This window comes from Podospora pseudopauciseta (assembly GCF_035222475.1).
Source record: "Podospora pseudopauciseta strain CBS 411.78 chromosome 5 map unlocalized CBS411.78m_5, whole genome shotgun sequence".
Taxonomy (NCBI): domain Eukaryota; kingdom Fungi; phylum Ascomycota; class Sordariomycetes; order Sordariales; family Podosporaceae; genus Podospora; species Podospora pseudopauciseta.
In genome coordinates this window covers 1,926,879-1,940,547 of record NW_026946665.1, presented here as the reverse complement: position 1 = coordinate 1,940,547, position 13,669 = coordinate 1,926,879, and the positions used below count along the sequence as shown (strand labels likewise).

Genomic DNA, 13,669 nt, shown 5'->3' with positions numbered 1-13,669 from the left:
ACCCCACCGATGGAAGCTTGCTATCCCCGAAGGTGAGCATCTAGAACTTGGGGTGGCATTTCCAGTGTCGCTTCTTTGTGACGGATCCCCTGCTTTATAGCCAAGACGATGCTTCTGTGGAGCAAAAAGAACAGGCGCCATGCCCTGAACCTGTTCAGGATCTTGCACCACGCCATTCCGTATCACCGTCTCAATCTCGCCGTCTAGTCACCATGTCTGAAGCCGCTGTATCCAAGGGTGGCTATGGAGAGGCTCTCATCCCCTGGCAGGCCTTCCACGGCGTCGTCTGGACTCTGACGGGAGTCAACTTGATCACCCTGAGCGTCCGGCTCGTGACAAGATGGAGGACGTTCCGCAAGCTCTTCTGGGACGACATCCTGGTTATTTTTGCTTGGCTTATAATCTTTGTAAACTCGGTGGTGTGGGCAACACAGTGGTGGAATATGTATGCCATCGTTTGGTGGGGATCTGGGAAGCAGCCACTCCCGCCTCCGCTCAAGGATATCAGACAGTGGATGGATTGCATGCTGGCCATGCAGCTGCTCGTCTTCGTCTGCATCTTCATTGTCAAGCTCGCCCTCCTGCTCTTCTTCAAGCGACTCTACGGTAATTCCGAAACGAGGCGACAGCGAATATACTGGTGGAGCTGCGTAGTCGCTTGCGCAATCGTCTTCATCCTCTCCATGACTATTATTCAGTACAAGTGTTACATGAACGACTTTATATATCAAAATGACCACTGCAATAGCGGTTGGTTCGTCACTGAATCCCTCATCATCTCGACCATTCTCACAGCCTTCAGCATCATAACTGATTTCATGATTCTGGTCATTCCTGTCAGTATGGTCTGGAATCTCAAAATCCGGCGGAAGAAGAAGGCAGCGTTGATTGGCTTGTTTTCTCTCACCATCATCACCGTATTTGTGGGCATCGTACGCGTCTCCATCCTTTACACGACTCGCTTCAATCAGGGCGCTATCGACCCTGTAGCCTTCATCTTCTGGTGGTCGGTGGAAGCCTATATCAATTTGTTGATCGCCTGTCTTTCCTCTTTCCCTCAACTTTTTGTCCGCTCCAAGCCCCGGCAAGCAGAAAAGCCAGCTCCGACGGCAAGCATGATTGAGCGTGTCCGACGACGCATGGCGAGGGGCGGAAGACCACCGACTCGACCTGACCCAATCTTGTTCACAAAAGACACCGACTTCACTAAAACTACCAGCGGAGCTACTGGGACAACCTCGAACATAATCCACACGGCATCTCGAGTGAGGCCTGAGCTGGAGGTGGAGACTGGCGACACTTCGGTCCCTAATCTGGTGCCCAAGCAGGGATGGACTGGAGCAGCCACCACCACTACGCAGATATCATCTCCTGTGGGAAATGACGATAGAGTGAGCGAGCCCGAGTCAGGAGTCATGCAGAGACTCGAGTACAAGGTCGATCGAACCAATGAAAAGGCAACCAAGTAAGTTCTTCAACAAGAGCAGATTGCTAAGAGTCTTTAGATTGTATGCTGACTGGAAAACAGGCCCCAGCAAAACGATAGCCCTGTCTAGCCGCGACTTTCCCTGATTGGGCCTCTCTTGTTTTCTTTAGGCAGTAAATATGGAGACATCAATGAGGCGAGGTTCTTACCAGATCACCACGACGCTTCAAACTCAGCCTACAATATCTTGCTCCTTTTTCTATCTCTGGTTGTATCTTTGGATTTTAAGTTACACTGAAGCATGCCTTGATTTCATATCAGATTTGTGACCGGAACGGCGTGACTTGTACATAACCCAATCGTTCAACGGTATAATATTACTGAATAAACGCTTGACAGAGACCTGTTTGTGTGGCAAACCGCGGCAATGGGAGGGGTTGAGATCGGGCATCCTATCAAGCCCCTGGTATCATCAGCACAAACGCCGTTGACGCTATTTGGTTGGTCAAGTGAAATCATTCATGTGATGTACTTGCTTCTTCTGCCAACTTTCTCAACACCTCACGAATCTGCCAACTCTTGCCTCAATAGCGTGCCCATGAATCTCAGCAAAAAAAAAAAAAAAAAAAAAAAAAGAAGAAGGACTACACCGCAAAGATTCAAACTTACCTCGACCGCGCGCGCCATCAACACATCTCCAAAAGACAATCTCGAGAATAGATATCCCAGGGTAGGCAATAAGTCAAGCCAAGACAAGTCTAGGGTCTTCTTTACCTTGACTTAACTAAACTTACTTTTTACTTACTTAATACCCTTACTGGCTTGGGGTGCGGCTACAGGCCTAAGGTCTTCCCGATCAGAGGGTGATGAAGTGGGACTCTCGGAGGATTCGGGGGTTCAAAGGTCATGTATATAAGCGGTCTGCTTTGGACATTCTATTTTAGACAGGACATCGACTTCTATTTTCTTCGCATTTCAAGCCTTGCACGCGTGCAGGCAATTCTGGCCCTCTTATCAGGCCATTACGGTGCTTATTATGTGGCCTGCGAGCCCAGAGTGTCTTTTCTTTGTCTTGCGTGAAGTGCGGTTGTGACAAACTCCTATCTAGAACCTCTAAAAGGGATACTAGTTAAAGGCAGTTCTGAACAATCTGGGTTCGGTATAGCTAAACAGTATACAATAAATAGCTTATTTTAATCATAATAGTTTAGATACAAACGATTATAATTTAAAATTATTATATATTACGGAACTATCTATCTACACTAGCCAGTTCCTTTGTATATACCTCAATCCTCCAGGTACCTCCGTACCTGGCTCACCACGCTCAGTTGCTGAGCTTACTGAGCCGGCTCAGCTCTGCTAAGAGGTGAGCGACCCGTCGTTGCATCTTACTTGGTTGGTTCTCTACGGCCTGCTGCAGTCTCTACTCTGCCTTGCAATATGGTTGGTCTGTGACAGCGGCCTGCGAGCGAGCCACTGTCACGCAGGTGTGTTCATTCAAGGACCTGTTGAGGGTATATTTTGTGGTGTTGTAGTTGCTTCTTTGTGTTTTCTCAGCATTTCAATATACATCATTACGCAGCTAATATTATAACTTGTATGAAACCTAAACATCGTTTTTCTAATCAAAGGTATTGTATGACGAACCCCTATCCAGAACCTCTGAAAGGGATACTGGTTGAAGGCACTTCTGAATAATCCTGGTTCGGTACAGCTAAACAGTGTACAACAATGGCTTGTCTCAATCACAACAGTCTGATACCAACGATTGTGACTTGTATTGCATACTGCGGAACTGTCTATCTACACCAGCCAGTTCCTCCGTATATATAGTCCTTGTGCCAAGCCGTGACCAGTCTCCCAAGGCCACTGATTCCCTCTGCTTAGTCTGCTCAGTGCCCTGATCACACTGATCACTCGTCCTTCACTGTGATTGGTTCCCCCATACGTTCTCCTGATTGGCCCCTATTCCCGTGGCTCCACAACCGTCCTGCACCAGGGTTGTGACATATTGCTTCTAATTTACTAATGGCATTTAAATATTAATTAACGATAGTTATTAAAGTTACTACAGAACTTAATAATATTAAATTCAGCAATAAATTTGCTTGCAATATAAACAAAAATACAGTAAAATTAAAAATTATATACAAATAATAAAAGTAATAACGGCCAAATAATACGCAAAAAGAAAGAAAAGATAAAACGGTCCAAATTTGATAAAGCTTTGATAAGGATTAGATAAGGACGTATGTTAGCTGCTGTGAGCAAGCACAAGCTAGTCGCTTGTTATTTGACTGGCTTGCCAAGCACCCACTATATCTAAGGTATGGGTCCCACATTTTTTTAGGTAGGATGCTTGCTCGACAGCCTCTTTTAATTTTGATCATTTTTTTCACATACTTTTACAGTATACCCACCGGTAGAGTATTACTAAAGAAACGTAAGTGATAAAGCAAATTCGAATAATTTTAAAAAAAACTATAATACAAGCTATTTGAAAAAGAACTAATTAGTGTAATTTAACATATTAAAATATAAAATCCTTACTTTAGGTAAAGCCAAATAATTAGTCGCAGTACCTTTAACTATAAGTCTAATAGTAATAACTTTAATATTATATCTACTATATTACGGCTTTTTATAAAAAGTTAAAAATAGCAAAGCTTACCGAATTTACAAGTTAAACTAATAGGAACGCTTAATTTGGCTTAACCAAAAATGGGCTTTACTTAACTTAACTTATGTACTTAACGAGTACAACTACTTCATCCGCGACAAGGGCCTCTTCAACTCGGCATTTCTCGAACTCCTCCGCCCCATCCGAGCCGCCATGGGGATGGACGATCCTGACGCGATAAAGGAGGCATACAAGCTTACCTGTTTCCTACGTGGTCGGTGGTATCATGGTATTGTGATCGAGGGGATAGGTTCATGTTTCTTAGCAGCGATCATGAGCATGAGGACGGTGACGATTTGAAATCCGAGGCCAAAGAATAGGTACGGCCGTGGAAAGGACTCGGTCGGAAAGTACGATCATCTGCTTGATGAATTGTGTGTGGAGGTTGTCCAGAGGTATGCGGAAGTGGAGAATGATCCCCGGTGGGACGCAGAGGCGATGAGGTTCTGGGAGCAGCAGGAGGAGCCATTCCATGCAACTTGCCGAGTTCTGGGATGCCTTCGCACGCCGACTAAACTTTGCCGAAACCATCAAGGAATTGGACTTTGCTAGAGTACAATTGGATAAACAAATTGGATTTGTGCATGACCAGGCTTTAAACCAGGCTATTAGACTTATCGGAGCTGTTAGAGAGTGCTTATTGTGTCGAAGAAGGAGGTAACGAGCTTCCATAAGAGGTCGGACAGAAAGTTTGATGAGCTGCTTAAGGACTTGATTCACTCAGCCAATGTGGAGGGTGTGGGGATAAACAGGACGAATCTTCAGCACTCGTTGGAATATGAGGCCGAGGCCCCTGCTGAAAGGGGTCTTCACGACTGGTTTTTACAGACGCGCTAGTATTTGGATAAGATGATGGAGCTTTGATGAATGTGGTGTAGATTTCAGGTTGTGAACGTCGATATAGGGGTTGGAAACGAGAGGGTTGATGTCGAATTGCTTGCGAATACTTCATTGTAGCATTCTCTTCGGAGATACAGTCGACTGTCTTCAACGTCGACCCCATTCTGTGATATCGCTCTTGACTTGGACACGAAAAGGCTTCTCTGCGCTGTTGGCATAGGTTACGGTGGGATTTAGCCAGCCAATAATTATTTGGCTGTGCGACTGCATGTTTTGGGCACCAACCTCGTCTCTCGTCATCAACAGCACTGTCCGTTTGTCTCTGGACTCTATTTCCCACATCACAAAACTGAACGTTCCATTCAAGAAGATCAATCCACCATGTCTTCCATTGACAAGACAGTCATGGAGCCCAACAATGGCACCGCAACAGCGGATGAGGGGCATCCCATTCCCACCATCACATCCTACCGCGACCTCACCATCATCGAGTCCCTTTGAGATCCAGTCACTGGCATAGAAAAATCCTGCATGTTCTACCATGTCACCGCTGATGAAAGTGTACATTACGGATGACCACGAGAACCAAGAGAGACCCGCATTTGATGAGTTCACCCAGCTCCTGCAGCGAATCGGAGACGAAGTGATTTTCCCTCAAATCCCACGCGACGTCAAGCTCAAAATCGCGCCTGACCACCTCGATGACTTCAACGCTCCCGATGGGTTTGGGGCTGCGCGCCGTAGATTACAGTCGTGCGGAACGCCGGGATAGTATGAGGAGGTTTTTCGTCGTTCGCAGAAGAAACATGATGAGTATGCATTCCGGAAATTGGATGAGTGGTTAAAGGAGAAGCAGGATGGAAACAAATGGGGGAAGGTGAACGAGTCTCCGGCAGAGACTGATAGCTCTGTACCACAGATCTAGGGTAGTCAGGGGCTCGGGGTAAGCGGGTTCTGCATTGAACTTGCTTGGTCATAATGACCTCTCCCTGGCAGTCTCGATGAGGTTCGAATCAATGTCTTCTTTCCCGCCGCATTTGGTCCGTTACTAGTATTCGGCTGACATGTGAGTTGTATGTCGGTGTGCACAGTCAGCATTATTCCCATAGTGCCGCTGTTACCTCTCCTTTGAGGCATGTTCAGCGATGATCATGCACTGCCGAGAGACCCACAGACTCCGATTCTCCGAATCATATCAACACTTCTGATTTGTCAAACGTGGTCTGATGAAACAGTATGCAAGGCATTTGGGCTGTGCGGGATGGAACCTAATCACTGGCGAGATAACCAGATTTGTGACATGAATCGAGACATTTAAATGCTCCTGTCTTCGCAAAACCCTCAGGACTTCCTAATGTCTTTTACTCCTAAGACGAAAATGGATCTCTTGCTAGACAAACGCCTGACCATGAGTTGGACTCTGGCCATCCAGATACTCTTAGCAACCATCACCTCCATCATCATCTACCGCCGCCACCTCCACCCCCTCTCCTCCATCCCCGGCCCACCCTTCGCCTCCATCTCCCGCCTCTGGCACATCTACCACATCCTCAAAGGTGACCAAAACCTTCAGCTCGTCTCTCTCCACAACAAACACGGACACTTTGTCCGCCTCGCCCACAATGAAGTCTCCGTTTCCCATCCCGAAGCCATCAAGAAAATCCTCGGGAGTCAGCTCAAGAAAGGTCCCTGGTACCGCATGACTGCCATTCCAGACTATCGCTTCCAGAGTCCCATGGCGATCACCGACCCAAAAAAGAAAATGGAGAAAAGCAAGGCTTTTGCTTCGGGGTATGCCCTCACCAACGTGCTGCGGTCAGAGCCTCAGCTCGACAACGTCATCTCTTTGCTTCTTGGCCATCTTGATGGTTTTGCCAGGACGGGGAGGGAGGTGGGTTTGGATAAGTATTTTACGTTCACTTCGTTCGATGTAGCGGGGGAGGTCCTCTTTTCGAGTCAATTCGGTTTCCTCGAGACAGGGACTGATGTCGGTAATGCGATTGCGAATGGATACTGGCTGTCAATGTACGCGTCTGCCATGGCGTTTTTTTATCACATCCACGTCGCGTTATTGGGGAACCCGTTTATCACCTGGCTTAATATTCTACCGTATGGACATCTCTTTGATACAGCCATCAAAGCGATGAAAGCCCGTTTACAGGACAAGAGAGACGAATCAAGGTTTGATAGTGTGGAGTATTGGTTTAGGGCGATGGAAAAGCATCCTGAGAAGATAAAGTGGAGGGATGTACAGGCTGTTACTGTCAGTACGGTGGGAGCGGCAAGTGAGACTGTTAGTTGCGCGTTGCAGAGTTTTGTGTACTACATGATACGGACTCCTGGGGCTTGGGAAAGGGCTAGGAAAGAGGTGATCGAGCTGCAAGAGAAGGAAGGGGGACGAGAGAAAAGGGTGGTTAGCTGGGGGCAGGCGAAGAGGTTGGTTTATCTGCAGGCTTGTTTGAAGGAGGGGCTGAGGATGTTTGCACCTGTGCCGATGAACTTGCCTAGGGTGGTGGGACCTGAGGGATTGGAGATCGGAGGGAGGCGCTTTGAGAAGGGGTCGATTTTGTCTGTGAATTCTTGGGTTATGCATTTGTCGGACGAGATATGGGGGAAGGACGCCGGGGAGTTCAAGCCAGAGAGGTGGTTGACAGAGGATACAGGAGAATTGGACAAGTGGTTTATGCCTGTGAGTGAAAGCCTTTAGTGATGTTGTTATAAAAACTGACTGACTGATGTGTACAGTGGGGTTATGGCTACAACTCTTGCCCCGGACAAAATATTGCAAGACTTGAAATGAGCAAGATTGCGGCCACACTGGTCAGGGACTATGACATCTCACAGGTAAATCCGGAGCAGGAGTGGAAGTGGCAAGCCTTTTTCACGGTTGTCCAACACTCGTGGCCTTGTTACATCAAAGCCAGGAAGACCACAACTAATGAATCAGGTTGTAAGGTACCATGGCATTAAAATAGTGAAGACAGTATACTAGCAATACAAACAGCTGGTATTTACCTAGGTACTAGGTACCTAAGTTGCGTTTTCTATGAGCATACTAAGAACGCTATGGCAAAAGCTAACTGCCTATTCATCAACAAAACCTCCTGTGGCCGTCTGCCTTCAATCTGTGTACCAATTGAATGCCATTAGGCATCTAATCCTTTAAATCTTTCGTCAGCTGAATCAACACTTGGGCGTCTTTGGAGGCTATTTGCTCCGGCCTCCCGATGCTGTTCTTCATCCTAGACAGAAATTCGTGCAGGTCGAAAGAGTCCGAATCCTGTATGGATTCCAAGTCCTCCACCAGCGAAAACAGAAAAATTAGTAGTGCCCAGTCAAACCTGCCAGATGCTACTGCCTCGAAGAAATTGCAATGCCCGTTGAAACAGCTCGTAAACAAATCGAGACTTTCTTGGGGCACCAAATATGTTCCTTGTAGGTCTTGCAGAGCCCTGATACTTTTGTGTGAAAGAGAAGACGGATCGGGCAGGATGTTTTTCAGTCTCTGAAGGCTCTCATAATGTCCGATCTCAGCAGATAGCTTCAAATGTCTATCCGCTAGCTCGTACAAGAACTTGTCCCAGATCAGGATTTGAGGTTTATCATGATCCTGGTTCTCGGGGTGGAGTGAACAAAGTCGAATCAGCTGAATAAAGTTCTCGAGGGGGTAATCCAACCACGTTGTTATACCATCATGCGTACCCCATATGGCCCGCAGGGTGTTGAAGTCAATCACGTTTTCCAAAGGAGCCAGCCATCTCTTCCGTGCTGATTTTCTTTCAGGTAGTTGTGTCAGGTCTGGCACAGCCTCGGTAGGGGGATCCTCACCGTTCGGCAGTTTGCCTGTTTGGTGCAAGACGCCAAAACAACCATCGCAACAAGTGATGGGGAAAATGGAAGGCACAAATCTCTCCCTACGCTCGTGATCCATACCATAACTTCTATGGGGTCGAAGCAAAAACATCTGTAAACATTTCTGCTCACCACAGACGCAGCAGTCGTGAAGGTCTTGCGCGTCTACCTGGAAGTCGTCCCAATTGGGTCGCAACAGAATGGATTTCTCATCCAAGACGGAGTGCTTACATCCTTACATGGACGTAGCTATCCCCGTCACCTGAATTTGACTCATGATCCAAGGTAACGGATGATGCTGACCTCCCGACGGTCGCCGGCGAGGATGGATCACGTCGTGCCGACTTCCCGTTCGCTAACTTTCCGCCTTTCTCGGGAGGCGATGTGATATATCTAAAAGGAGTTGAACACTCATCAAAGTCATCGGACTTGGTAGGCCTCAGAGAAGCGGCCTCAGCATGCCAGTGTCTCTGTTTTTCTTGCCACTTTCCCTTTTGTGACATTTTTTCCAGAAAGGTGACGGATTGCGCAGAAGTCGAACAAGCCTTGACACGCACTCGAGTGTCTCGGTGTTCCTGTCGTAAATGTGCCTTCATGGATTCAATATCAATCGTCTGGGTGAACTTATGTTGCTTCAATGCAAGCCACAGGGCATCGGGCTTCTGGGCATCAGCACCGCTGGCATCGAATGCGTCTTGGAAAATGGTCCTGAGGTAAACAGAGCTCAGATTGATGCCGGCTTGGGCAGAATCTACTCCCTTCGCCAGGGCTGTTCGGAGCGCTTCAGAAAGCCTCTCTCCCTCCCCTGCGGTCTCGGAAGTAATAATTATGGCGTCAAGGGCAGTGGCGGAGCCAAGAAAATCAAAAATTTCGTCAGATGGCAGCGAGTGACTGTAATGATCCTCCATGTTGATGGTCTCGCCGTCACGAAGCTTGATGACATGACGGTCTGGTAACTCTGGCTTGGGAATGGAGACCTTGACCAAGTCATCATACGTGATTTCAACCAGATCCTCCCATTTCGTATCTTTACACAGTCGAGTGACCCGCCGCTCATTAGGAATAACTCTCGAAAAATAACCCTTGGCCTCGAAGACTCAGACGATGCCGGTCTGAATATCATGAAACAAGAAGATGGCGTGGGGCGCAATCCCATAAACGGATATGCCGACTGAGACATTACAATGGAAGGGTGACGAGTGACGGTGTCTGTGTCCAAAGACAATGACTACTGCAGCAATACCGTGGACCATTTTCGCGAAAGTGGTTGGTGAATTTCTGTAGCTCATCCCTTCCAATCTCTCCATCCGTCATAAGGAACCATACCAGGGAATTCGGTAGTATCTTTAGACTTTCTGTGCCCTCAAACAAGGCAGCCGGTCTGGTCCCATACATGTGCTTCAGTGTACCGATGGTCCTCCGATCACACGGAGGGTGGGCAATATAGTTTCAAGGGAGAATGGGGGATGACCCTTGATCCTCAAGAAGGTCGGAGATATTGATTATGGCGTTCTTCTCTGCAACTAGAGCTCCATTCGGGTAGGTACTCCCAGAGACATCAACTGCAAAAGTCGGTATGAGCTTGGAGAGAGGCTTGTCCCCACCAGTATCATCTCTGGTTTGGAGTGTGAGGGATCTGAAAGAACTTGAGGGTTGAGGGGAAGTGGCAGAAGGAGGAATTGAAATTGGAACTTGCATCTTAATGTCTCCTGAGGAACCAGCGCAGAGCTTCTGACGTGACGCGGAGCGAAGATACTGAAGGGAACAAGATATGAATAAAACTCCACATCCAGTGGTGAACCCATTTATGGGTCCCGGTGTCTGCAATGAACAACAAGGAGGGCAAGAAAAACTTCCACATGGCTAGACTCACGAAAACCGAAACCAAGCATAAAATTGGGGAAAACACCCAAACATGACCCCTGAAACCCTGAATCATCTGTGGACCCACTACCACACCCATACCCCCTATGCTTGATCACACCACAAACCAACATTGATCTCACAATCATCCTGCCACACATGTTTAGGCAGTCATCTCTGCAGAGCAACACTTTTTTTGTTCTACAAACTAAGATACACTGACAAGCATCTCCTTGACATTCTTGCCTCCCACACGAACACTCGCCGGCTGCCACCCTCGTGAACCAACCGACTTGGCAACCAAACGTATCTTCTCCCCCGGCCACAAAGTGACATAATTATCCTCCCAAGTCAACGGCAAAACATCATTCCCATTCCCATCCAACAACTCCAAACCAACAAAAAACGCCGGCACACTAGCCCGATTCTCCAAATTAACCACAACCTCTTTCTCACCCCTCCTCTCCACCGCAACTGTCACCTCCGCCTCCTTGAGTGTATTAAACTCTTTGTAATCCGCATACCTCCCCACCGGCGTCACAAACCAAGTCGTCTCCCCCCAATCCAACCGATCCAGCTCCTTACTCAACCAGTACACATTCCGACTCAGCACCCTCCCATCCCCATCCCTGAGCACCAGCCGTAAAAACACCCCCCCCGTCAAATAACCCAACGCCCCCTCCCCGCCTAACCCCGCCACCCTCCCACTCCCATTAGGCAAACTCTCCACCTTCACCAAACTCCCAAACTTCACCCCCCCATCCAACCCCACAACCTGTATCTCCACCTCCCTCTCGCGATATAAATCATCAACCGTCCTATCAACTATCCAAACCTCCTTCGTGATATAATCATAAACAACATGCTCCCTCCTAGCCCCAGCTTTCGCACCATAATAACTCCCCCCCGGCTTCATGTAATAATCCCAAAAATTCCAATGCAGCGACGGCCACGCATTATTCAGCATCCAATATATCAATCCCGTTGCCGGTCTGTTCCTATCACTCCATTTCACCGCAAAAGCTTCAAACTGCGCTCTTGTAGCCTCGTAATCCATTATTTGCGATTTCATGATATAATCCTCCAATGATGTCGGACTACCCCACCGGGCGGAAAGGGCAGAGTGGTAGATTTGTCGTGTGGTGAACTCTGATCCTTCACGGGACATGTGATATAAAGGTTTTGTCGGGTTTTTCCAGAGGTCGTCAAGGTCAGAAGGGGAGAGGAATTTCGTTAGGGAGGATACGGTGGGGGTTCCCACTCCGGCGCCGAGTTCTGACCCGAAACCGAAAGCTGAGCCTGCGCGGGCAGGGGAGGTCTCGTACCAGTAGTTCGGGGGGACCCAGTCGTAGGGTCCTTCCATTTTCATGCCCGAGGGGCCGGTGAGGGGGGAGTACCCCCTTTTGGAAGCCGACCCGATGATGGGAGTCTGCCAGTCGTAGTGTTTCAAGGCGTTGAGGTAGATGGGTGTGGCGCGTGCGTCAGGCCAATAGTCTGATCCGATAAGGTAGGTCAGGACGGAGGGGTGGGTTTGGAGCATGGCTGCTTCGTGGAGCATCGAGTTGTTGGCGATGGTGTAATCGGCGTTTGACCAGACTGGTGGTGGGTTGAGGAAGAGGTCGTGGTTGTAGGACCACGACTCCCACTTGTCGCAGCATTCCCAGCCTGGCATGAGGAATATCCCGAGGCGGTTGGCGATTTCGTAAAGGATGGGGTGCTCGTTTTTGCCTTCGAGGCGGACGGTGTTGAGGCCGAGGTCGAGGACGTACTGGAGTTCGGCTTCCCATCTGGAGGGATCGAATTGGAGGAAGATGTTAGGGGTGTAGCCTGCGCCAATGACTTGGAAGGGGATGTGGTTGACGATGTAGGTGACGTCTTGGTGGGAGTTGAGCTTGGAGGTGACGCTGCGGAGGCCGAATTGTTGGGTGATGGAGTCGGAGAGGGTGTTGTTGACGGTGATGGCGAGGGCTCCGCTGTAGAGGGGTTGATCGCCCCATTGTTTTGGCCACCATATGGCTGGGTCGGTCACAGTGGTTTCGAGGACGATGTCGGTGATGGATCGTGGTGGAAGGGTGAGCTGTTTGCTCCATGTTATCGGGGCGGCCTTCCGTCCAAACGGTGCAAAGACGGAACCATGAGCTGTCACAACCAGGGGTTTGTCCTCCAAATTCTCAGCACGAGACTTGAGCGTGACAGTTGCTGGGTCCTTTAGTCTCTCAACCGTCGGCCCAACTTTTGTGATGATCCGCAAGCTCTCCAGCGCTACAGGTCCCGTTTGCTTGACTTCAACGTCTCTCCACACGCCGGTCCCGTTGTCGGCCGGCCATGGGTTCCAATCCACCCACCCAAGAGCAAAATCGTGGTAGTAGCTTGTAGGGTGCACCTGAATAGCAAGAGCATTCTGTTTAGCGACTAGCTTGGTGATGTCATAGTTCTTGCCAGCAAACGAACCGGCTTGCTGATCTTTTGACGTGACTTGCTTTCCGTTCAAGAAGATGTCGGCTCGTGAAGTTATTCCATGCGTCTTGAGGAAGAAGTGCTTCCCAGGGCCAGGTTCGAGCGAATATTCCTGTCGGTACGTCCATGGGACTGAGAACTGCCTGTCATCCACCCTCTTCATGTTTTCTGAGTAGAACAGATCATCCTCACTGTAAACCCCGGCGTTGATCAGGCAGCCCATTAGAGTGCACTTCGATGTGGTGATGTGGCGCCATGATGAGGTGTCGACCCCTGTTTTCGACAGAGCCGCAAGGTCTGTACCGATCTCTGCTGATGACTGGAGGTCCCACGATGGGATGGCCGTGACCTGGCCATTCAGGAATACCAACGGGTCGGCCGCGACCGAATGCAATTTCGCGGCAGCAGAAACGCCAATGGTTAACGGTTGGAGGCGCATGGTGGGTGTTTGTGCCGCAAGCTGACACTTCGGGATGTTTTAGGATCAACACCGAAGAGATGAGCGGAGGAGCAAAAGATCAAAAGTCATGTCATCATCCCATCCATGC

At 48.8% G+C, this 13,669-nt stretch overlaps 3 protein-coding genes across 3 annotated transcripts; 2 read left to right on the top strand and 1 right to left on the bottom strand.

Moving 5' to 3' along the window:
• The first annotated feature begins 130 nt into the window (after positions 1–130).
• QC763_510440 (uncharacterized protein) lies at positions 131–1,850 on the top strand. The gene is made up of 2 exons (XM_062913631.1): positions 131–1,465; positions 1,529–1,850. The coding sequence occupies exons 1-2, from the start codon at positions 213–215 to the stop codon at positions 1,554–1,556; spliced, it is 1,281 nt and encodes a 426-aa protein (XP_062765154.1). The 5' UTR covers positions 131–212; the 3' UTR covers positions 1,557–1,850.
• Positions 1,851–6,150: 4,300 nt separating this feature from the next.
• Positions 6,151–8,127, top strand: QC763_0078480 (uncharacterized protein). Its single transcript, XM_062906073.1, has 2 exons — positions 6,151–7,638; positions 7,695–8,127. The coding sequence occupies exons 1-2, from the start codon at positions 6,268–6,270 to the stop codon at positions 7,917–7,919; spliced, it is 1,596 nt and encodes a 531-aa protein (XP_062765153.1). The 5' UTR covers positions 6,151–6,267; the 3' UTR covers positions 7,920–8,127.
• Positions 8,128–10,872: 2,745 nt separating this feature from the next.
• Positions 10,873–13,560, bottom strand: QC763_510470 (uncharacterized protein; the record flags this gene model as incomplete). Its single annotated transcript, XM_062913632.1, has 1 exon — positions 10,873–13,560. The coding sequence occupies one exon, from the start codon at positions 13,558–13,560 to the stop codon at positions 10,873–10,875; it is 2,688 nt and encodes an 895-aa protein (XP_062765152.1).
• Between the last annotated feature and the right edge of the window lie 109 nt (positions 13,561–13,669).